At 39.7% G+C, this 24,720-nt stretch overlaps 5 protein-coding genes across 12 annotated transcripts; 4 read left to right on the top strand and 1 right to left on the bottom strand.

Annotated features, from left to right (window-relative positions):
* Positions 1-1,626: 1,626 nt before the first annotated feature.
* LOC103996834 (ras-related protein RABE1c) lies at positions 1,627-5,177 on the top strand. Its single transcript, XM_009417852.3, has 9 exons — positions 1,627-1,759; positions 1,872-2,047; positions 3,724-3,796; positions 3,921-4,021; positions 4,131-4,196; positions 4,290-4,387; positions 4,519-4,581; positions 4,712-4,804; positions 4,873-5,177. The coding sequence occupies exons 2-9, from the start codon at positions 1,975-1,977 to the stop codon at positions 4,954-4,956; spliced, it is 651 nt and encodes a 216-aa protein (XP_009416127.1). The 5' UTR covers positions 1,627-1,759; positions 1,872-1,974; the 3' UTR covers positions 4,957-5,177.
* A 2,781-nt stretch (positions 5,178-7,958) lies between these two features.
* On the bottom strand, positions 7,959-8,970 carry LOC135648814 (zinc finger protein ZAT18-like). Its single transcript, XM_065166782.1, has one exon. It carries the CDS (start codon positions 8,741-8,743, stop codon positions 8,252-8,254), a length of 492 nt encoding a protein of 163 aa, XP_065022854.1. The 5' UTR covers positions 8,744-8,970; the 3' UTR covers positions 7,959-8,251.
* A 2,561-nt stretch (positions 8,971-11,531) lies between these two features.
* LOC135649979 (zinc finger protein ZAT5-like) lies at positions 11,532-12,034 on the top strand. Its single transcript, XM_065168996.1, has 2 exons — positions 11,532-11,903; positions 12,005-12,034. The coding sequence occupies exons 1-2, from the start codon at positions 11,532-11,534 to the stop codon at positions 12,032-12,034; spliced, it is 402 nt and encodes a 133-aa protein (XP_065025068.1).
* A 648-nt stretch (positions 12,035-12,682) lies between these two features.
* On the top strand, positions 12,683-18,862 carry LOC103996833 (serine/threonine-protein kinase AFC1). Of its 8 annotated transcripts, none has more exons than XR_010501361.1 (14): positions 12,690-12,958; positions 13,462-13,633; positions 13,806-13,832; positions 14,021-14,174; positions 14,263-14,311; positions 14,399-14,513; positions 14,714-14,805; positions 15,022-15,178; positions 15,288-15,352; positions 16,277-16,374; positions 16,486-16,597; positions 16,692-16,968; positions 17,133-17,191; positions 17,548-18,862. XR_010501361.1 is itself a non-coding variant. In XM_065168298.1 (12 exons), exons 1-12 carry the CDS (start codon positions 12,839-12,841, stop codon positions 16,851-16,853), a joined length of 1,323 nt encoding a protein of 440 aa, XP_065024370.1. In that variant the 5' UTR covers positions 12,690-12,838; the 3' UTR covers positions 16,854-17,020. The 8 variants fall into 8 exon arrangements, 4 of the variants coding, with proteins under 4 accessions (XP_065024370.1, XP_009416126.2, XP_018673677.2 ...); XR_010501360.1 differs by having other exon boundaries at positions 17,501-18,862; XR_010501359.1 differs by having other exon boundaries at positions 17,133-18,862.
* Positions 18,863-20,242: 1,380 nt separating this feature from the next.
* On the top strand, positions 20,243-24,716 carry LOC103996831 (metal tolerance protein 5). Its single transcript, XM_009417850.3, has 6 exons — positions 20,243-20,533; positions 21,400-21,509; positions 21,627-21,872; positions 22,930-23,010; positions 23,280-23,513; positions 24,082-24,716. Exons 1-6 carry the CDS (start codon positions 20,368-20,370, stop codon positions 24,430-24,432), a joined length of 1,188 nt encoding a protein of 395 aa, XP_009416125.1. The 5' UTR covers positions 20,243-20,367; the 3' UTR covers positions 24,433-24,716.
* The last annotated feature ends 4 nt before the right edge of the window (positions 24,717-24,720 follow it).

Raw genomic sequence — 24,720 nt, 5'->3', positions numbered from 1 at the left:
TCTCCAAAGGTATCGGTTTCCATCGGAATCATCTCGGCCAAGTGTTTGAGAACTGCCAAAGGTTCAAAGTTGCCCTACATGACCCGACCGTGGTGGTTACTTCACCGCCGGCATCCACGTAGTTGGCACCGACGCCGGCTTCTGCTGCTCATTAGAGCACTGCTGGGGAAGGAGTCCCAAGAGAGACTCCTCCATGCCGCTTTGGAGAGAGATGGTGTTCATGGATGATGGGGAACGAACTTTAATATACTGAACAGATGTGGTGCGCTGGAACGGAGCAGGAAGCTTTGGATTGTGGGAGACGCTTTCGTGGAGTCATGTGTAGGGGGATCTTCTAAGCATATACCTCGAGCACATCTCTTTCCCCCCACTCCCCTTTATCTCCCTTTCCAATTTTGTCTGCTTTGTTTATGTAAAAGGCGTTTGTGGAATCTACCTAAGTTTTTCTTTCCTTTGTCTGCTAAAGAACTCGGACCCAAGTTTTGTACTTCAACCGATCGAGTTTTGGATGAACAACAGTGGAGGTTCTGATGTCGGTAGTCCATTGGGCTCCGGTTCTGTATAGCCCATCATCTGTGCTCTCGAACTGAGTTCCACGGCGAACTCAGTTCTCGCTCTCGAAGAACTACGACAAGCCACTGCGCTTCCTCACATTCATGAAACAGCAGTCCGTGGAAGATGACATGATGCTCCACCCAAAACGACTTCTCTGATCTCGTAATGGTCTGGAGAAGCATCGATCAAGGGAAGAAAGTTTCAGTGGCTTAGTATGTCGTCCGACAAGCATGCCTGTCCAAGTTGTTCGTCTGACTGCTTGTTTCAGCTTCAGATCTTTGTCCTCTTCCTACAACCAAATTAAGTTGATGCGGTATGGTCGACTACGATCGGAAGAATCATGTTATCAAGCATCAGAAGGGATAGAATATTGTGTCTCCAACCATGTCCAGCCTTATCACTCGTAGATTAAGCCTGTCGTAGCTGTTTGTTTCCATGTTCAAAGATGGGAACCGAGGAGGACTACTGCTGCATACAATCCGCACGTCAACCCAATGCGTCCAACCCGTCGGAAACTTCGACTTCCAAGGCCGAATCGGAACCATTCATTCGCGTGGGCTCCACTAGCACCAACTCGATGATGGATGGGACTCGGTGGGTCCTGCCTGGGTAACACACACAGCCATTTGTATCCTCCAAGGCAGAATAAATCTCAATGTTGATGATGTCTCCCTGCAGCCACTAAATTAATGAGTTTGATAACATGTTTCTTCTCGTGTGGAACAGCAAGCAATGATGTCAACACCCATCTGTCATAGTATTATTATCACCAAGCTGCCTTTGGATTGGGCAACTCGATGGGCCCCATCAATTCTATCAGTAGTCTCTATTATTTAATGTTGCTTGCATGAATTTTCTTTTTCACGGATAATAATTAGTCAAACTAAGACTCAGTAAATGTTTTTATCTGTCCATATTTGTTGGTTTTCTTTATTATCAGCAATTAGTTATCTAAATATAATTATATTTGTATGGAAAACTAAATTACAATAAAATCTTAGTCATAAATAATAAAATACAAAAAATACAATTATAACAAAAGAGATTAAATATATAATAAGGTGGTGCGGTGGTCGCTCGATCATTTCCTCCTCTTCAAACCCCTCTCAACGGGCACGGCGACCCAAACAAGTCTTCTTCTTCACGATACCTTCACATCCGAGATCTCAAAGCCTTCCTCCTCTTCTTTCCGCCGGGAAATCTCGTAAGCGCTTCTGCTCTCTCTCTCTCTCTCTTCTTCTTCTTCTCCTTTTGTCCATTTGGTTTCCTCGATCGTTGTATGGAGCGGTTGGAATTTGCTGATCTGTTTTCCTCAGGGAGGGAGGGGGGATCTGTGGCCGTGGCGTAGGATTAGGGATTCTCGATCCCTCGATCGGTCTGTTTTTCCTCTATATTTTGGGTGTTTCGGTGTGATTGGCGATGGCTGCTCCACCTGTTAGGGCTCGGGCCGACTACGATTACCTCATCAAGCTTCTCCTGATCGGCGACAGCGGTAAGGGTTACCGTTCCCCTCTCATTCCCATGGATACGGTGAATTATTTCTGTGTTTCTTTTTTATTTGCTGTCCATTTTGAAGTTTCGGTCTTTCTTCCCTTTCCGGTTTGGGTGGGATCTTTTCATTCCTGATGTGAGGAATACGTGGCTTGATGGTTCGATTTGGTTGGGATGGATCAGCATGAAAGCTTGGATCTTTAGGGGATCTGTCAATGGGGTATCGCTTGTCCGTAGTCATTTTGAGATATTAGACTAAAATATGGGAGCTAGATCTCGGTCGATATTAGACTTTTGATTGGGGCACCGGTTTCTTACGGCATGGCGTCCAAAGTCAACCATTTAATGATGCTCTGTCCTGGATTCCAATGCTTTCAATTTCTGCCAAAATTCCTTTTAATAGAACAATCCAAACTTTCTTCCTTTTTATCTGGTAGGATGCTTTGAGATCAAGGTTTTGTTGTCTAGGTGGACATTGACCTGATAGAAAAGCCTGATATGTTTATCTGTTTACAGTTCCATGCCAGGAGTATGCCGTTGTGCAGTTTGTTAGTCTACCCATTTGGAGTATTATCGAACCCCTCAGCTAAAATTGAGCTATCTATATCTTGTTTTTGTGCTTCTGGATTGGAGCTTATCAGATTTTCAAGCCCATGAGATCGAACATATCTTTTAGTTGACAGCTTGCCGTTCGATTTTAATTTCTTTGTTGGTCGGGATATCTCCAATATGCAGGAACTAGGATCCATGATGGAAGTTTGTATACTTGAGATTCGAGAAACATGCTAAAGAATGGAGATTATAATTTTACAGTTCTTATGTGATTGGTGAGACTTGATAGATACCATAACTTGAGAGCAAGAATTGGATTCAAAATTATAATTTGGTATGTACATGTTCAATTTACTAAAGATAATAGTAATCATGGTCAGAGTCTTTGCTAGATGAGTCTTTTATGTTGTCCCTTCCTATAAACCCTTAAGTTGTTTGGGTATCCATTAGATTATGTGAACATGTTGTTGTTTATCTTTCTATTCTTAAAAAGAGAATTATATCCTTGTGTGTGGTAACTTCTTTAAATATTATACTCCACTATCAAGTGTGCTTCTTGCCATGCAATGTTGCCAGACTCTTATCTCTTCTCTCTCTCTCTCTCTCTCTCTCTCTCTCTCTCTCTCTTTTCCTATAACTTTGCTAACTGTTTTTTAATTGAATATTTTGGTATTTGTCAGGGCACTTAGACATGTATCTGGATTAGACAAACATAACCAATAAAAAGAGATTGAGATTAATATCTTAGTAGTTTTGAGTCACTTCAGGTGATCCGTCGATTGTCACACATATGAAGTTGTTTGAAGTTTGAACTCTCTTCCCAGACTTCTAATAAACTTTGTGTGCTTCTACATGAAGGATAATATTAGATAGTTGCACAGCTTATAAGTAAAAACTCAGGTGGGCCCTGTCAGTTCTACCTCTAAGCTATAGTTTCATTGTTAGGAGTTCAGGGCATAACTCAGATTCTCTTCTAAATAAGAAATCTGAAAAGGGGAGAGTGAACTTTTTAATTGCATATAACAAAGTTGATTGGACCGACTGATGTCAAAATCAGAACAATGTTAGATCACGTAGTTTGTCTCTTGAGATCTTTATTATTTTGTCATGAGCCTTTTTCTGCAGGTGTTGGGAAGAGTTGCCTCCTTTTGCGTTTCTCTGACGGCTCTTTCACAACAAGTTTCATTACTACTATAGGGTGGGTTATGTTTCAAGCCTTGCTAGATTTGATCCCCTTTTTCCTTTGAACTTATGATTATTTTGGTGTAGTCCAATATTCACAACTGTCTAGTTCTGATTGCAAACTGCTGGTCTTTACACAGTATTGATTTTAAGATTAGAACTATTGAGCTGGATGGCAAGCGGATTAAACTTCAAATTTGGGATACTGCTGGTCAGGAGCGCTTTAGAACTATAACAACTGGTGGGTTTATTGCTTTTCTGAAGTTGGAATTTTGCAGGGTGCATCTTTTGCATATATTAGGTTTTCAAATGCTTCTGTGGTAACCCTCTCTTATTTTCTTCTGTTGCAGCTTACTATAGAGGCGCTATGGGTATTTTGCTTGTCTATGATGTTACTGATGAGTCATCTTTTAACAGTAATCACCTTTTACACCTTTTATTTTTTGTAGCTTAGTTTCTATATAATTTCACTTCTGATCCCTTTAGTGCATGATTTCCGTAACATACAGATATAAGGAATTGGATTCGCAACATTGAACAGCATGCTTCTGATAACGTTAACAAGATTCTCGTTGGTAACAAGGCCGACATGGATGAAAGCAAACGGGTATGTTACCATAGTTCATCATAGCTGGTTGGTACACAAACGCGCGCGCACACACACACACACATGTATATTTCAGTTCATATAGGCACTCAAGACCCTGCCAATGAGGATGCTTAAACTGTGTTTCACAGGCTGTGCCGACTGCAAAGGGACAAGCACTTGCTGATGAATATGGAATCAAGTTTTTTGAAACTGTAAGTAGTAGTATGTTATGTCATCGAAAATTAAGAAGGCTGAGGGGATAGCTGTTCTTCTTTGGGCTTCACCTTTGTTTTCACTTGCCTTCATGCTGGTCTATAGTAACTGGTATTTTGCACATCGCAGAGTGCAAAGACAAACCTAAACGTGGAACAGGTCTTCTTTTCAATTGCTAGAGATATCAAGCAAAGACTTGCAGAAACTGATTCCAAACCTGAGGTAAGGATTCTCTGTGGAACTAACCTGGTATTCTATGTATGGAGCTTAATCAGTTGGTTTGGTTGCAGGATCGAACAATCAAGATTAACAAACCAGACCAGGCAGCTGCTGAGGGTACTGCAGCACCGAGATCAGCGTGTTGTGGGTCTTAGTGACCAGTGAGGTTGTGATGAATAGAATGTTGTTGGGAACTAAAATGTTTGTCATACGTAACTGGTGCTATGAATATAAGGAAGATATGACGACACTACTTGTAATTTTAATTCTTCTATTTATTTTCGTTACATTGGTTCTTAGGCTGGTGAACTATTCTGTCATTCTTTCTCTTTTATGTATGGTCTTCCGAAATCAGTATCTTTACATCTTTCTGTCACATGTTTAGTGCCATTGCTGTTCATTTTTATGCATGTATCTTATGGCAGGAGACATCTTATATGCTTATTGAATCGATTTAGGAACTGGTTTTTTCCCTGAGATTGGCAACCTGTCTTATGGCATTTTTACATGGAATCTTATATTGTTCGCTACTGCTATAGTGGAAATTGTTGAATCTGCTGCTCTTGCTACTCTTAAGTTACAGTCACTCTGATACAAATGGAGAAGATGAACTTATAAAGGTGACAATTCTACTTTTTCATTATCCGTACGGTTCCATATTATGGAACGGACGAGGACAGAGAGAGCACTTTCCATCTTATCCTCGTCCTATTTATATTATTATATTATATAAAAAATATATATTAATAATAATATAAATAAAAATATATATTTAATAATCGAACTCAATATTTATAATCACTAAGCCAATCTTTTCATTTCATGATTTTTATTTCCCAATCTCTTTTTCATTTTGATATTATTATTTATATTTTTTTCTAAAATAGAATTAATTAATTATAAGAATAGAAGGAATCCACAAGTTGATTGTCCCGTCTCACCACCCTATTGATACCCTTAGAACCATGCAAGATGTAATATGAGATATCATTGCCGAAGTGTCTGACAAGTTCAGTACGTCAACTTCAGATCTCACAAGTTGTCAGTGTGTCGACTTCAGGATCTTACTCTACCGATTCCATTAATCTATGAGTGCGCACCACGTATTGTGATGTGGTTGCAACAACTTGTAATGGAGAAGTAAATGTTCTCAAGTTTATGCAGCCAAGTCACAAGTGACATGTAGCCAAGTATCTACTAACAAGAGAAGAGCATTCTGTAGCATAGAGCTTACCTGTGATTACATTTATGTGCATGCCAATTTCGAAAATGTAGCCAAAACAAATGAGAAACTTTTCCTTATCATCACTCAGATTATTAGATCTTGATGTGTAATTGCGTTGTTCATGATCGCTTAAAGCTGCTATTACGTCTGTAAGCCAATTAAACAGTTTAATCAGTTGACTTTTTGACTCTTTCTAAATATTTGACTTTGTGGATGATTCTTATTTTTTATTAAAAAATTAGGATGAATTCTCGAAACAAATCTTTATTTTTGAAGTTTTTTCATAAATAACCATGTTGCCCCTAGCTCTCATTGAATCCATCATCGCCTCTACCTTGCATCGCCCCTATGTCGCCTTACATTATCATCGTCATGCTCGTTTGTGGCTTTGCACACTCTATGCGTTGAACCCATTGCTCGTAGCCCTCGCTCAAGGAAAGAAAGAGCACGAGGGCTGCTATCGCCTATGCAAACCCTACCAGACTCACTTTTGAGTGACTCATATGTAGCTCTCGTGCGAGTGCCATGATGTGAGAGAGTTATGCGTGATAGATCCGAAATGATCTTTTCACATAAGAAGAGGTGCTCTATATAAATTTTTTTAAGTAGGGACGCTCTAGGAAACATTTTCAAAAGTAAATATTTTTAAAAAACTTTATCTAAAAATTATTCATAAATGAATTAAAATGAGGTGCACATTTGAATAAGTGTAAGTCCCTTCGCATAGAGAAGAGATGATACCAAGTTTTTTTTTCAAGCACATGCTTAAAGAAATCCACTCACATTGCACTTTTCATCTTAAAATTATATCTTTATTATATTTAATTGAATAATATTCTATTGTTATCAATTAAGGGTAAGTTTTTAAAAAAGTTCGTAACTTTGAGATTTTTTCATAGAACACTTATTTTTTTCATAAATGATCATTTTGCTCCTAACACTTACTATACTTTTATCGCCCCTACTTTGCACAATCCTCATCATGCTTGTTTATAGTCTAGCATGAGGATAAGGGTCGCCTCCACCTATACAAACCCTATCAACCCTGATTAAACCTAGGTTTATGCATGCGGAGGCGATGACAATTTTGATGGGGACCAATAAGACCTGTGAAGGTAGCGACGACTCTTGCACCCCCTCCTTCCTCACACAAGGGTCACGAGCGAGGCCGATGAGATTAGCATAAGCTACGATGGGTTTGATGAAGATAGAGGTAAAATAATCTTTTCACATAGCCAGGGATACTCTATGGGAATTTTCAAAGTTAAGGCACTTTACAAAAAATTCTCAAAGTTAAGAGCATTTTTTTAGAATTTACCCGTCAATTAATTGAGGAGGAATTTTAAGTTGTATATAATTACTAGTATAAAGAAGGAAATTTGTTTATTATTTATTATTATTATTATTATTAGAAACAAAATAAAGAAAGACAATTGAATTATCGAAAAAAGCTTTTACTTTTTTTTTTTTTTGCAAAACTCTTGTACTTTGAAAATTTTGGAAACAACACTCCTAGTCATATGAAAAGATTATTTTGCCTCTTTTTTCGCTGGACTCGTTGTCGCTCGTAGCCTATAAGGGTTGGCTCCGCTAACTCGATCAATCTAGTCATTTCATGTCTTGCCCGTGACTATCACATAAGGTGATGACGACAAAGGCGTGCACTCCCCTCCTCCTTCCTCTCCTACTCAAGTAACTTTGACTAAGCAATGGGTGGAGAGCGATGGCAAGACTAAATGGGTCATTTTGATTTTAAAAAAAAGCACTGTTTACAAATTTTTTAGAGTAAGAATGTTTTGCATAAAATTTTGAAAAGTATAAGCTTTTCTCGAGAATTTTCCGTACAAGAAATCGAGTTGTTGGCTAACATTGAGAAGACAGTAATTTTTTTTTCTCATAAAAAAATATTCCCCTCAAAAAGAGAAAAAGAAATTAAAAAAGCATTTGTTAGTGCAGACAACGATTCCTGTGCAAAAAGGTATAAACATAAAACTAAGCCGGTCTACCAACAGTGGCAACCAATGGGAAGGCCCTCGACAAAGATCATGCATGCTTGTTGTGACATGTGATGCAACGTACAACATGGAAAGAAGAAGGGAGGAGGAGACGACGAAGTCCTCGACAAAGAACATGAACATGCATGCATGTTGTGACATGTGATGCAACGTCCAAAATGGAAAGAGCACCAACATGCACGCAGAAGAAGTCGAAGGAACATGCGAATATTATCCACAATCTCCAAGCTTGAGTTCATTCTCTAGAGGCGGCAAGTTCAAGTCCAGAAACATCCCTCCCCGGTCGTCGCCGGTCTTCTTCTCCGTGAGGCTATGCACGAATCCTTCGGTCGTGGTCCTGTGCCGCCTCATGTGGCCTCCTAAAGCCTGCCCGAGGGCGAACTCCTGCCCGCAGATGGAACACTGATGGACCTTCGGCTTATCAGCCACGGCTTCCGCTCGGCCGTGATCACCGGCAGCCAGCCTAGATTTCTTGTGGCTCGCTCGGTGGCCACCGAGCGCTTGGAAGGAAGAGAACTGCCGGTTGCAGGTTTTGCACTCGAACATCCGACCTCCTGACGACGACGACGACGCCGACTGCGCCAAGCGACCACTCTCGTCTACTCCGCCGCCACCACCACCTCCTCCTCCTCGAGAGAGAAGCATTAAAACATGGGCCATCCTAACGCCGTCTATCTCTCCTCCGATTATGTATCTCTTCATGTCTTATGGTGTGCAACAAACGAAGCTGTTTCCTCAAAGATAAAAGGAAGTATGAAGCTGTTGGGGAGTGTAGGAGGTGATGATGCAATGAACGACACAAAAGATACCTATATAGATACGTGTTTAAAGGCAGACGACGTCTGATGACAGGAATGGATAAAAACAAGCTGGACTTGGGATAACCTGGTGGACACGCAAATCTTGGCTAGCTGTAAGATGGAAAATGCCGGTCTTCCTGTTCTAGAACCGCGCCAATGGTAAAGTGAGATGACATATCGTTAACGAGGTATGACAAATCACAGCAAAACAACCGAGAGCGAGTCAGCGGCAGAAGCGAAAGAGATGGGGATGTAAGCCCGAGCGGCAGGGATTTAATCTGATTCATCTTATCATCTTTGGCACGAGATGGACTCTCTTCGATTAGGTTATGGTCATGAACATGCGCAGATCTTTCAAGTTGTTGTTTGACTCGGGGGAAGAAGTTTGAGTAAGTTTTGAGAGTCGGAAGATTCAGTCCATCGTAGATGGTGGAAGTTCCTCGAAGCTGTTTTCTAGGATTTGTTATGCTGCGAGATGAGTTTGCGGCTTGGAAGTGATAATGTATATTTTGGGTTCAAAACACGTCACAATCGATGTCACACCACGCTACAGCTGAATCAGCAAGGGGAGCACCCTCATGCGTCAAGTCAGAACCCGTACCAAGGCGTTGTTTGGCATGTCCCGTCCCGGAAGCTCTGGACGGCGCCGTCTGACGTCGTTCCGCGTGTCCCGGAACGACGACCACACAAAAGTATCATCTCATCCCTCGAGGATCGATCGTCATGCCAAACCCGCATACGGCCGACCCACGTACAGTAGTATAAAAATCTCTGGTCGACATCCGGCCAGAGGGGGAGGAAAAAGAAGAGAAACAACTACTGACTTGCTCGTCGGAGGGTATAAAGTCAGGAAACACCCGACAAAGGTAATTTTTGTAGGAAAGCGACCACCATCGAGCCGCGAGCGTCTCAACCTGGGAATTGTCATCCAGTGTACGAAGACGAGCTACTGACTAACCTGGAGATGGAGAGACGTTGCTCAACACAAATGATGCCCCGGACCGAGGAACGTCGATCAACACCCCATCGAGAGGGCCCAACCTACCACGGTATATTTGTTCACCAACGACAAACAGTGTGGGAAAAAGGTTGTGAAGAGAATATTTCAATGGTGGAATTGTGTGACTTGGGGGATTTGTCAATTGTTCTAGATTGAGTGGTTGGTGGAGAAGTATGATCGGTTCCCATTTGCTCTACGACACAGCGAGTGTCAGGAGAATTTTTCCGTTGACTTCATTCGGGTCCATTGACTTGGCATACGGAAAGACCGAAGAGAGTTGATCTAATGTTAGATACCAACCGCTGCATGCAACACATCTCACAGCTGCTCAAATAGATGACAAAAAAAAATACAGTGCATGAACTTTAGTTGTAGTTTTATGGGTTTAATTAAGTAATGTAACGTAACAACATTACTTAATTGGGAGAACACTGTGAACAGCCTTGTAGCATGCGATGTAATCATTATTATTAAATATTTTATTTAATAATAATGTAATCATTCTCGTTAAGTTCATCATTCATTATAATCAATTTCTTCATTTATTATAGTTCAAATATTTTGATTTTTCAATCTATATATAACTATTATTATTAAATATTTTATTTAATATCATTAAAATTTTTAAATATGGTTCAAACATTACAAATTTGAATTGATTCTTTAACGGAGTTGATGATAATAAATGTTCTTGATGGGAGAACATCTATAAATGTGAGTTTTGGTCTCTGGGCTTATAATCTCTTTCAAGTCTAAATGATTTTTTATATCATCTAAAGCGAGAGTTCTGAATCGAGAAGTGTTAAAATTCAAGAAGAAATCGTTGTTGAAATTCTTGACAATGGCTAAAAGTACATAATTTCTTTTTCATGTTAGTTTTTTTATTTTTATTATAATAATTTAAAAACATATTTTGATATTAAAATTTCTAACATGAAACCATGAAATTTATCGGTCCTAATTAAGCTCCTGTCACATATGTATCATATGAACTCTGAAATATGTACCGGAAGAAACTTGGTATCTGATGTCATAGAAAAGGACTTCATGTGAAGATAAATCTTAGAAATTAGTGTCTAGTTATTCTTATTTATAGGTTTTGGGATAGGAGCAAGATATGAAGAAATATTTTCACCTCCAATTCTAGTCACAAGTCACAATCCGGACAGCAAGATAAAAGTATTGGTCGACGAGGACGATGATGCAGGATGACATATGACGCATGGGTAGATAAGACGGCCAAATCAGCTGTACCAAATCAAGCAAACAATATGGTCGTCTTGCGGTGATCTCTTCCTCTATCTTCTCGACATTGGGTAATGCTGTGGTCGATATTTCAATGTCCATGTCGGCATATCTCCTCTCGTTCTTAGCCTCACTTTGAAGGCGAGTACCGAGTCAACCCTCCTCACTTGTAAACCAAGTAAGCCGGTAACAAAAGCAACACCTCCGCAGCCTTCCTTCCTTCACTGCGAAGCTATCCCATGCGCAGTTCTCACTGCAATCTGCTTGCTCCATGACAACAGTAGAGCAGCAAGTCTTTGGAACCTTCCCAGCTGTCGCGATCTGAAGCCTAGACCAAATGCACGGCGGAGAATGTGTGCGTGTGTGTCTATATATACATATATATCTCGGGAGGTGGATACAATACATGTTTGGGTGCAAAGTTCTATCATCTCCATCCCAATACATGAAGAGTCCAAGAGCCGACGAAGACGATGCAGAGCTGCTGCTGTCGCTCTCCTGCGGGGCGACGACGGCGAAGCCCCACAGTGAGCCGAGGGCGGCGGTCGGTGTCTTCGAGTGCAAGACGTGCAGTCGCCAATTCCCGACGTTCCAAGCGCTCGGCGGCCACCGGACGAGCCACAAGCGCCCGAGAACCGATCGTTCCGTCTCCAAACGTAGCGTGCATCGGTGCTCCATCTGTGGCATGGATTTCGCGATGGGGCAAGCTTTGGGCGGCCACATGCGCCGCCATAAGCCCACGGCCGAGGAGACTCATCAGAAGAAGGAATCGAGCATGGCTGGTCTACAGTTTGACGTCTCCGATGATGATCGGATTGTAGCCCATACGAGTAGTTCTTATCATCAGCTGCTTCAGTTATTCGTATAGAGAAATACAAGATTTGATTGTAATATACATTTTTCGTTTCTTTTCTATAGAAATTCGTGTTCAAAGCTGCTATCACATAGGAATAGAGAAATTAGATATTTCATATGCATAGAAATATGATTGAGAGAGACTATACGTTACTATTTCCTTGTGAGAATATGGAGACGATGAATCTTTGCTGATCTGAGAACTGCTTGGACTGATGATATCAGGGATCATCATCTCTTCTCCAAGAAATGCCATGACCAGCCCATGGCAAGCCCAATTGGAAAGTGTTCTACAGTCTAAAATCCTACCACAAGAAACCATGTAAACTGGTTGTAACGCCTAAAGACTCGAGCGTTAGATCTATATTAATCAGTTCGAATGTTTCAATAAAAACATATAATCTCTTTTGAGAGTTTATTATTTACTGTAACACTTCAGAAAAAAACATATGTACGTGTTGTTTGGAAGACATACATGCAAATACAAACTTATACGGGAAGATACGCATGATATCCACTATTGTAGAGGAAGTATTCATGCAAATGTGACTGTTGGAGGAGCTATTGGCAGATTACATGTTTTTACGGGGGTGTATATAAGCAAAACTCCTCAAAGAAAATAAAAACCTTTTTGGAGGACCAAAACATAAATGTGATCCGACTCAGAGGGATTCGAGGTATCTTCTTCCGGAAACGGTTTCCAAGTAACTGCGGTTAAGATGACACACCTCGTCCCCGCGATCAACGTTCATTTAAACCGTAGTTAGCCTGAGAAAAAGGGCGGCCGATTAGGGCTTGCTGGGAGAAAACGAAGAAGAGAACCTGGGTTGTCGTTCTTGATTCGCATCGATTTCACCATCTGATGAATTGGGTGTTGCTTTGGTGATTTGTTCGGAGATGGAGACCCAGTGGATGGCCGAATTCCCGCACGCGGCCACGGACAAGCGCCCGCGGAAGAGGCCCAGGTTCACTTGGGATGTGCCCCCTCCGATCCCCCCCGCAATGGTCTTTCTTCCCGTTTGCTCTTCGCCCCGATCTCTTCTTTTGATCTTTCTCCTGCGTCCGGCCCTTTTTTGAATTGAGCCTTCTGTTGGTATTCGTGCTTCTTTTCATAAATTTCGGTTTTGATGATAGATCTCGAAGAAAAAAAAGGGAGCATTTTTAGTTGTTTTCATGTGAATTTCGTAAAGGATCTCGTTGATCCGTTCGTTGTCCGGCCTGATTCATCCTAGTGCTATTCGGTTCTCGAGCGATTCTGGACTCAATTGCTGTTGTGCTTCATCGAAATATGGTATATTTTTATTTGTTGAACTGAACTTTATAGCGGAGCGACAGGTTTTTGTTTTCTTTTTATTGCTTCGATGCCAGTGAATTTTGCTTTTGCTGGTAAAAGTAGTGCATTTTTTTTCCTTCAGAAGGACTTTTTTGGGTGTGGTATTAACCTGATTAAATGCTTGAGAATTCTGTTTGTGCAATTCTCAGAATTGTCTAACATGGAAATGAACTTATCCTTTTTGTAGGTTCCTGTGACGTTGTACTGCGGAAAGGAAGCTGCCCATGTAGCTGGTGCCAACCAGTTATTGCAATCTTTCTACCATGGTGGAGTCCCTCGATATGCATCTCCTCCGTGGAGGGGCGACAACAAAGACGGCCATTATATTTTTAGCATCGGCGAGAATCTAACACCGAGATGTAATTGTTTGTCGCTGTTCTGTTTATATTTGTGTAAATAGTAGCACCATGTTTTCAAGTACGTGCTATCATTTTAATTTTATCGATGCATCTGCAACCTCAACTGCACTTTTCATTTTAATTTTATGGATACACCCTGATATTGACACATTTACACTGTTGACCTATGCAGATAGGATACTGAGCAAAATGGGTGAAGGTGAGTCTGTTTCACTCCTGCATTAGCCAACATGCGATAATACTAGAAAGACATTTGACATCTTCTTTTACATCATCTCCCTTTTAACTGATTCTAATATTTAAAATTTATGAGTGACGAACCTTTGTTTGTTATGAACTCTTAGTTTTCTCCCTGTATTTTCATTTTATGCATTGCATATTCTGCAGGAACATTTGGGCAAGTCTTGGAATGTTGGGACTTGGAAAATCAAGAACCAGTTGCTATCAAAATTGTGCGTTCGCTTCAGAAATATCGTGATGCTGCAATGATCGAAATTGACGTTCTTCAAAGGCTTGCAAAAGCTGACAGAAGTGGCACTCGGTAGGTCAACAATATTTCAGCCTATTATTTTATTTATTGAATACTTAGGACTTTAAGATGGATACATATACGTGGTTTCTTCATGCAGTTGTGTGCAAATACGGAATTGGTTTGACTATCGTAATCATATATGTATAGTAAGTACATATGCATTTGTGACTCAGTTTTCTGTGGTGGCCTAATGTTTCTCTCTAAGCATTTCTATTTTTATGTGATCTCAACAGGTCTTTGAGAAGCTTGGACCAAGTTTGTATGACTTCCTTCGGAAAAACAGCTACCGCTCTTTCCCCATTGACTTAGTCCGGGAACTTGGGAGACAGCTTTTGGAGTCTGTAGCATGTACTTGTTCTGTCCCTTCCATTACATGCAATTCAGTAATCAAGCATTAGATTGTGTGGTGCTCAATCATTTTTTAACACTATGTTGTTGTGTACTAAACAGTAGTCAGGTTTACAATCTTCTGTACTAGCTTGGGATTCTATTGAAATGTGGCTTTAGTGGTTTCTATAAAGGTTATCACACTTTTATTTGTGTCACAGTTATGCATGAGTTGCAGCTAATTCACACTGACTTGAAGCCAGAGAACATTCTTCTCGTCTCCTCTGAATACGTTAAGGTTCCCGATTACAAGGTACTGTAGATGGTCCTAAGGTGAATTTACCTGCATCTCATTATTCTTGTTATTAGCCAGTGTCCAAGAAACTATGTATTCTATGATGACTGATAGGAAGTTGCTACTCTTTGTTTTCCTGCAGCAACAAGCTTATGTTCCCCCCCCCTCCCCCCCTTTTTTTTGTTTATCTGTTCTACTGATATTAAAATTGTCTCTGTATTATGATTAATGCAGGTTCTGTCATGGTCAACCAAAAGTGGTTTATTTTTCAAGAATCTCCCAAAAACTAGTGCAATCAAGCTTATAGACTTTGGAAGTACAACATTTGAACATCAGGACCACAGTTACGTGGTCTCAACTAGGCATTACCGTGCACCTGAGGTTATTCTTGGTAAAATTTTGTTTTGCCTCAAATGATATTTCACAAATTGTGTAGTTATATATATTTTCTTTTTATATTTACAACAAATACTTGTTGACTTTTCTTTATTATTTTGAAGGGCTTGGGTGGAATTATCCCTGTGATATGTGGAGCGTGGGTTGCATTCTTGTTGAACTTTGCTCGGTGAGTTCATTCTTACTGATCCTGTTAGCAGATTGTCTTTCATTGTCAGTTCTATATAGTGGCCTTTGTTCTGGATGCTCTTACTTTAACTAGTTGTCTTACACAAAACTCGATGGTGAAAAGATGCATCTTATGATGTACTTAACAGTAGCAATCCAAGAAATCTATTTTATGGGTTTTTGGATAATCTGCTTTACCAGTTGCATATTATGGTGTACATAACTAGTGGCAATGACTTTGATGGTAAGAGTTGAACTAACAACATGTAGTTTCTAATATGCTTTTAAAAATAGTTCTGTCCGATTAGTTTAGTGGTGACCATTGTGCGTCCTTTCTTTTCCTTTCGTTTGATGAACTAAAGGTTGCTGGATATTCTCTGTCTGTGACTGTGCATTTTGTACAACATTGCGTGGTCGCATGTAATGGCTTAAAGGCAAACACAATGGACTTCCTAGCAGTTAGGCGGTTGCCTGGACATTACCACAACCCAAAGGGGAATTACATCATCGCGGAAAAACGCTCCTAAAGGAGGTAAATCCAGGTGCTGATGTGTGTCATACTTCCAAGTGTCATGTTCGGGCTGATTCATTGCACTCAATGGTCTGGTGAAAGATAATGTGAGATAATTTTAGCTCGAGAGCTTTAGGGCTTGATCTGGTGAAGCCTTGAAGGATAAGTTTGTTTTACTACTTGCTAATGCTCCGAAAATATTGTGATTATTGCCTCGTTTGTTTGCCCACATCTTATGCATTAAGGTTCTTGACACTGGAGTATATGTATTTTCCTTAAGAGTAACTCAACATGGTTGTTATTTTAAGGCATCAGTAAAATAGAAATATAACAGTAAATATGTTATCCATATAAGTTATGTAGCAAGTAGTTATACTAAAATACATTGTATTTTATTTAATTTCTCAACATTAGGGGGAGGCACTTTTTCAAACCCATGAAAACTTGGAGCATTTGGCTATGATGGAGAGGGTGTTAGGACCACTTCCTCAGCATATGGTCATCAGAGCTGAGTGAGTCCTACATTTTGTTTCGTTTTTTATGATTTTGTTATTACTCAACCAAATTTGTTGACAGGTTAATCTTATGATATTTATACTTGTTTTCTTGTATGTCCATGGTAGCCGGCATGCAGAGAAATATTTCAGGCAAGGTAGAGGAGTGCGATTAGACTGGCCTGAAGGGGCAACCTCAAGGGAAAGTATTAGAGCAGTTTGGAAATTGCCTCGTCTTCAGGTAGGTGTCAGTTTGGAAAGAATATCCATCTTTTCCTATGATGTTTTTCATTCTAGTTAAGTCATGCTATCTAATAATTGTAAATGCTTTGCAGAACTTGGTAATGCAGCATGTTGATCATTCTGCTGGGGATTTAATTGATCTCCTGCAAGGGCTTCTCCGCTATGATCCGACGGAGCGTCTAAAAGCGCAAGAAGCCCTTAGACACCCCTTCTTTACCAGAGGGTGGAGAAGATGTGGTTATTCTTTGAACTAAGGGCTTCACCCTTCTTTCTTAAATCAAGTATGTAAGTGAATTGTTAGAAAGACACGTGTCTTAGCTGAACCTGCTGACTTCATGGACAGGAAGTTGCTGCTGTACAGGGAACACAGTTGTGTAACGATGAACTTGTCAGGCTTGAATAATGCAATTTATTTTCTCCATGTTTGCACCATCACTACATCCATGACATGAATGTACACGTTTGTTGCTTGTTCAACCTGAATATGTACCAGCCAAACTGACACCAACATGGGAATTGTCTTCTCTTTGCAGAGTTTCAGTTGTGCATGTGTCTCCTGTGGTTGCAATTTAGAGAAGGGACTGGATGAAAGGTATGAAAGGAAGTTCTAATAACATGGTCACATCTTTTTGTGATCTGAGCAAACTTGAGCTCAGTATTGCTGGCATCCTTTTATCTGAATAACCAGCCGTTGGCTCAAGGCAGATGGAATATATTGGTTTCAAGCACAATATAAATAAATGTGCCTAGAGGCTGGAATCACTAGTATGCTCCTTATTGAGTATGATATCATAATTGTGTTTGCGTTGGCAGCTGGTGTTGAACTATTCACTTAATTTTGCGTGGCTACCATATATTTTATCATCTTAATATTCTAATTGACATATTTTATTTTGTTCAGTTCATACAGAATTTTGTTCTAGTGCTTGTATATTCATACTCATGCAGGAGCCGCAGCTTGCTGATGATTTAGTTCTTGAAGGTATGCAATTTAATACAATGATTTAGTTCTTGAAGGTATGTAATTTAATACAAATTGTTCTTGGTAGAACGATAATTTTGCTGCTACTACAGAATTTTTAGTTTGCATTGTTAAATTAAAATGCTCCTCATCCTGATACTCTGATGAGCTACAAGATCCTTTTTCTTTGTGTTATACTGGCCCTCCATCAAAATGAAGTTTTCACATAGAACTTGATTTCTGCTGCTGAGATTTTTTTAGCATAAATAGTATGTTTTACTCTGAACATCTTGAGCAAGAACAAGATGGAATGAAGACATTTGCTGTGTTGCCAGCGATTCGGCCAAGATGAACTGTTGCACTGTGGCTGGCATTTGACACTTCACAGGAGCAACCCTTGGTTTCGATTATTGTCTTGATGTAATTGTAGATGTGAGGATTTCTCTTTATGTAAGAGAAGTCTCTTGAAGCCACGCTGGATATACCAGGTAAAAGCCTCCTACTTGATTAAAGATGTACTTCTTCAACAAATGATTTGTACAGCATTATGTGGCCTGTGTTTCCTTAAAACTTTCTTTGTTCTCTTAATTGAACAGAATTGTGAGACTGACTCAGGTGTTTCAGTGAGGAACCTAAAACTGAAAGCTGTTCACCTTAGAGCTAAATTTTTATTTTGATCATTTGCCCATCTTACTCAGGATTCATGTTTTATATGAAGGCTGATGAGGATTTAATGATGCAAATTTGAGCTTCAGATTCTTTCAGATGTTGTAGATGTTTGACATCCAAAATCTTCATGTTTGTAACAGGGGTGGCCTGCTGCCTAAGCATCTGTGCTTAGGATGTGGTAAATTGAAGCATGATTCAGAGAAGTTGAAGCGCAGATGATCTTAACTCATCCATTTATTTCCATCAATCCTATGGTTGAAGGTTAGCAGCCTTTCACAGAGGTTATAATAAGCTCAGGAAGAATCACAAAAGTTGCTTGTAAGTGTGGTTCTCTCGAAGTAGCGTGTCAAACTTGGATAAACAGAGAGCGAGTATGCCTGTGGTTGGTGGCTCGCTTGTCATTCGCATGATTGAGATGCATCATTTGTCACTGTAAAGTGACTGTATCTTCCTTTTTCTTCTCTTTACGCAGAGATTCTAAGGTTAGGTTCTAAGCTTGATTTTTTCCTTTTTCGTATTTATTTATTTATTATTTTTATAAGAAATAAGGACATGCAACTCATCCCTGTATTAAGTATAATTGTTTGTACGACTAGTTGACAAGAGACAGGTCAAGAGTTAATAATTGCTTCATGTGATTGGTCTTAAGTCACACCCATCATGTGATGGGTGGGTGGGTTATCCGTCGAGTGGGGAAATGATATATTTATGGTCATATAACTTTTTCTTTCAACATGAGAGCGGCTTTGGGTCTCAGTGATTAGCCCAATAATTGTGGCATACGTCTTCCTCGGAAGATTATTTGTAATGAAGAAGTCGAGTGAGTGATGCACACATGACTTGAGTTTGTTGGCTTTGAAAACGCCATGTGTGGCATATGGCTTTGAAAACGTCACGTTTAAAGTGCTTTTCACATTAGAATTTGTTACCGTCTGTTGCCTCGGAATTGGTTCCAAACAACGAATCCATGAAAACAAGATAACATCATATTAATTTCGAATTATAAATTTATATGTAATATTTTGGATAAATTCTTCCGAAACAATATCTACGAATAGAATTTTTATATTTTTATATTATTCCATAAAAGAATCCAATAACATAAATTACAAACTAATTTATCGATTTTTGGTTGAGTTTTAAATATATATATATACATATATATCTTTGTTAGTTTAGGGAGAAAAATTAAAAGTCTTTTAATTTTCTGAAAAATCGCCTTACGTTAATATAAGAATATTTAGAATCACAGTCCGTTGGGCATATGCACCGCACCAACGATATTGGTGCCACGCGTCATTCATCCCTGCCTAACAGGTGACAGAGAGAGAGAGGAAACGGACGACCGGATCAAGCGGCCAATCCGCGGCGGCCGATCCCCTCTCATCCGAAACAGATTCCCCATAGTTTGATCACAACTTTTTGTTTGCATCAAACGATTCTTTGCCACGAAATATATATGTATATATACATACATATATATGTATATATTGAGGTGTACAGGAACAACATTCTCGGAGTATATGTATATTAATTGTGGAGAGTTGGGTGGTGCCTCGTGTGATCCTTCTTTTTGTTTTTATTTTATGTTTTAGGTGCATGATCGATAATAAAAATAAAATATTTAATTTATTTAATTGTAACAGCATCTGATATTTTATCTTGTCATGATTAGCGTGATAGTTCACATGAATTAGATGAGCCTAGTCATGATTAATCTAATAATTTTGAGAATTATCGTGGTTCAAATTAATTTGACAACATATGCCTGGTTTCTATCATCCACGGTCGTCCATTATCTCACGATTAAATCATCACCGTCCATTAATCATTCAGGACAAAACAGACGAATACAAAGAATTTATATTTATTTATATATATATATTTTTTCTATCATATACACCGCACAATAAATAATAATAATAATAATAATATATTTTAGATATATCTTCCTCCACAGGAACGGATGGTGGTCCCCACGTTTTGATTGCTTTCGCCGCCGTCTCGGAGGACGTGTACCAAGGAAGAAATAAAAGTCGGAAAACCTGTTCTCTTCTCACCGCGGTGGCGTGACTCCACTCACCTGCTTACCTTTGCGCTCTGTTTCCCCGGCGGCGGAGCTCGCGACGACGAGGCGGATGGGAGAGCCGGAGAGGGCGTACGACGAGGAGGGAACCGAGCTCCTCTTGGTGGAGTCCGGGGAAAGGGAGCGGTCGTGGCGGCTCAACTTCGACGGGTTCCGACCGTCCGAGCCCCGCGAGAAGCCTCCCCCCCGCGGCCTCCATGACTGCCTCGGCGTCTTAGGTTCGCCTTCCCTTTCTTTCTTTTTCTATTCCCTTCGTAATCTGACCGCTCGAGTTCGATGCGTGTTTTTCTTTATTAGGCATATGCATGCTTCCCGTTCATATTATTATGGTCTTTCTTCCGTCATCCCCTTTGATCAGAAGAGCCGCCTACCTCATCATCCAATTGTATCGACCGGTGCTTTCTTTATTCTACTTGCGGAAATGTTGGGCTATATTGTTTCAGATGCGATCTTTTTCTGCTAGCCTTTTGGGGATCGGATAAAGGTGTCTCCTTGGTTTAAGGTATCTTCGTTTTGGGTTTATGAGAAATCGCGGATGAGTATTTTGGCTTTTAGTCAATAATCTGGATGCTGATGAAGTATATAATACACTAGTTGATAGGAAGGCTTGTAGTTGTGGGTATTTGGAAATTGAGATCGGATCCAGTTTCATCCCCACCCTTTTTCTTGACGAATCCTTTGGTACTAGATTATTGATTTCAAAGTGGATTACTGAGATTGAAACGAGAAAACCTGAGGGTGGAAGTCATTGTTCATGGTGAGTAGTCCCTCCGTATTCATTTATTTTTCTTTACTTTTCTTTAAAAAGGAGATTTATTTTTCTGCAGTCACCTCACTGATCAAACACCGTACTCTAGATAAACATGAGAAACAATATCTGAAAAAAAATTTTCTCTTGCATTACCGACACCTATTTCTCGGATTTGGTTTGCTAATCATGTTTTGCACCAGCTGATCGTTTTGTGATATAATATACTGAAATCTCATTTGCCTCCAAAGTGTGAAGGTAGTGTTAGAGCAGTATGTTGAACAAATAGTTTGCGATTTTTTAACTGAGAAAAAAGTGTTGACGTGATGGTCATAGGCACTGGAGATGTGGTGGCAGAATATTATCAGCAACAGGAAGAAATGCTTGAGGGTTTTAACGAAATGGATGCCTTAACTGACCGTGGTTTTCTTCCTGGAATGTCGAAGGTACGAGTTAATCAGCTATATCCTCTCCTGAGGCTGAAGAGGGCAAATACTTCTGAAGGAAAGTGTTAGCTTGATATGAAATGAGCCATGGACTGACATCATTATGTTTCGAAACAGGAGGAGCGCGAGAAGATTGCTAAGAGTGAGACAATGGCCATTAGACTATCGAACATCGCTAACATGGTTCTCTTTGCTGCAAAAGTTTATGCTTCGGTCAGGAGTGGCTCGTTGGCAATTATTGCATCTACACTCGATTCTCTCCTTGATCTTTTATCAGGGTTTATCCTATGGTTTACTGCATGCCAAATGCAGTCAAGAAATCCCTACCAATATCCTATTGGCAAAAGACGCATGCAACCATTGGTAAGTGTATTTCTTTTTCTTTTTCTTTTTAATTAGTCAAGTTGATATTATACAAGGTTTACCATTGTTTGCATGGAACAGTATGTTTACTTTCTTTAGCGACTCACTATTCAAAAAATATATTCATATGGAACTAGGCTATATGCAGCCACAACAACTGGAAATGTCATTAACTTTAGCATTTATTTATCCTTTTATGGTTATGCAAAGCACAATAATTGATATGTCCTTGTTATAGCATTTGTTTATCCTTTTACTGTTATGCAAGGCAAAGTAATTGATATGTCCTTGTTAGTTGTGGTGTGTCATCCTTGGGATTCCTCTACTGGAACTATGTCCTTGTTAGTTGTGGTGTGTCATCCTTGGGGTTCCTCTACAGGAACTATGTTCCAATTGTTTTTTGTTTCCAACAGGCTGCACACTTTTGCACTGGAAAAGATACATTTACGTCGTGGGGAGTCAGCTACTCTTGCTCATATAAAATTTACTGTTGTTAAAGCCGAGCTTTACCCATATCTATTGCATTTATTTTATGGGTCATACTAGAAATACTTGGGTTATTTTGGTAATTTATTATTATCTTTTACACATTTTTCATGTATTCAGATTGCTTGGCAACTATTGCAGCCGGGTAATCATCTCTATATCTGAATGGGATGGCCCTGTAAAGAGTTTGTTTCATGTGAATTCTATTCTAGCAACTACACTATGTTATTGGGAGCAAATTCATCTTTTCTTTCTTAGATGGGTCTATCTTGGGTTTATAGTTTATCACAATAATGGGTAGCAAACACTGTTTTTCTTTGAACTTATTGATTTCATGTTGCATTATCCTTGTTACTGGCTCAGGAATAGGGCTCAGCTCAAGTAGCTCCAACTGAGTATCTTGTGTAAAATCCAACCTCCGACTCTAGCACCTGTGGTAGTTGTTTTACCCTTAAGGTTTATGTTTTTTTGGACACTTAATCCTCTCATTAGTTGATTTCTTCTGCTTCCACTAGGTTTACTTTTCTTGATTTGTTCACAGTTGCACTAAGAATATTTCTATGATTTGCAGGGAATTCTTGTTTTTGCATCTGTTATGGCAACATTGGGTCTACAGATAATCTTAGAGTCAGTGCGCTCACTGATGTCTGACGTAAGTGCATTTGACAATATATTTGGTATTGACAACCCTTGGAGTAGATGTGAAATTTCATCCTTGATCATGAATCCTGAGTGTATATCTAAATACAGTAGAAATGTTTGCTTTCATGGGGCCTATAAAATCTATGACCGCTGTTTATAGATTATAACCCAGTACACAGCCTTTCTCTGTTTATAGATTATAGAAAATCTAAATACAATATCGACAATCCTGCATTTATAGTATGAAAGTCTCATGCTTGTTGATATGTCAATATGCAGGACAATGAATTCAGCTTGACCAAGGAGCAAGAAACCTGGTTGGTTGACATCATGCTATCAGTGACGTTGGTGAAGCTTGGCCTTGTTCTTTACTGCCGTTCGTTCACTAATGAAATAGTTAAGGCTTATGCACAGGATCACTTTTTCGATGTCATTACAAATATCATTGGCCTTGTGGCTGCACTGCTTGCCAACTACGTCGAAGACTGGATAGACCCTGTTGGCGCCGTAATTGTAAGTAGGAGAGGCATTATCTTCTTTCACATGCTAATTTTAGATCCTTCCGTTTAATTTTTCTTTGCATGTTATGTCCTAAGCTTCTAAATCCACAAATGGATTTTCTAGGTTGTATATTTATAGACTTTGTTGTTTTTAGTATTTTCTTTCTTAAAATAATTGTGTGCTTTAATATTGTGATAAACAGTTTTTATAGTTTGATCAATCTTTTTATTTATAGAATATTAGGAGAAATAGAGTAAGGTTGATGCTTTGTCGGATGATAATACTCACTTTTCTGAAAATCTTCCCTTTGGGATTGAGCATCAATTGCAATGAATCGGTAGATGGCTGGCTCATTGGACAAATGTATGTAAGCAACGCTCTAGAAACTTACAGGAAGTTTCCTCCTCACACGGCTTTAGAAATTTTGACTTAAATTTATCTGTGATATTTTCATCTATGATTTTAAACAGTAAACAGAAAACAACACTCAAATCATTTGTGTATGAGTCAAAATTTTCATTCTTTTGCATCTATACTGACACTTGAGGCATAGAGCTGATATTATTGTCTATTGTGACAGTTGGCACTGTATACCATCCGTACATGGTCGATGACTGTGCTGGAAAACGTGAACTCGTTGGTAGGGCGGTCGGCGGCACCGGAATACCTACAGAAGCTCACATACCTGTGCTGGAACCACCACAAGTCCATACGGCACATTGATACGGTGCGAGCGTACACATTCGGATCGCACTACTTTGTGGAGGTGGACATCGTCTTGCCATCAGAGATGCCACTAAGAGAAGCTCACGACATCGGGGAGGCCCTGCAAGAGAAACTAGAGCAGTTGGCTGAGATAGAACGAGCTTTCGTTCACCTCGACTATGAATTCACCCATAAGCCTGAGCATGCCCAGTCCCATGACGATTAGCCACCACACAAAGGTGTGTCGTGCCAAAATAACTCGAGGTTAAAGTCCAGTAGCGTCTTCCAAGCTCTATAGATGGCTGTCATCGTTGTTCAAATTATCAAGCGGACCACCCGTACTTGTGGTTGGTTTAATTTGCAACCTTGCTTGGAACATCATGAAGGCCAGCAGATTGGGTAGCTCGCTTATGAGAAGATAAGATGGCTTGTTGGCATCAGCGTTCATACATCCTTTGCAGTTTGTAGCTTGTGGACATTTCCATTATAACTTGAGGAAGCTTTGTGATATGCC

Source organism: Musa acuminata, chromosome BXJ3-9 (assembly GCF_036884655.1).
Source record: "Musa acuminata AAA Group cultivar baxijiao chromosome BXJ3-9, Cavendish_Baxijiao_AAA, whole genome shotgun sequence".
Lineage (NCBI taxonomy): Eukaryota > Viridiplantae > Streptophyta > Magnoliopsida > Zingiberales > Musaceae > Musa > Musa acuminata.
This window is presented reverse-complemented; position numbering and strand designations above follow the sequence as displayed.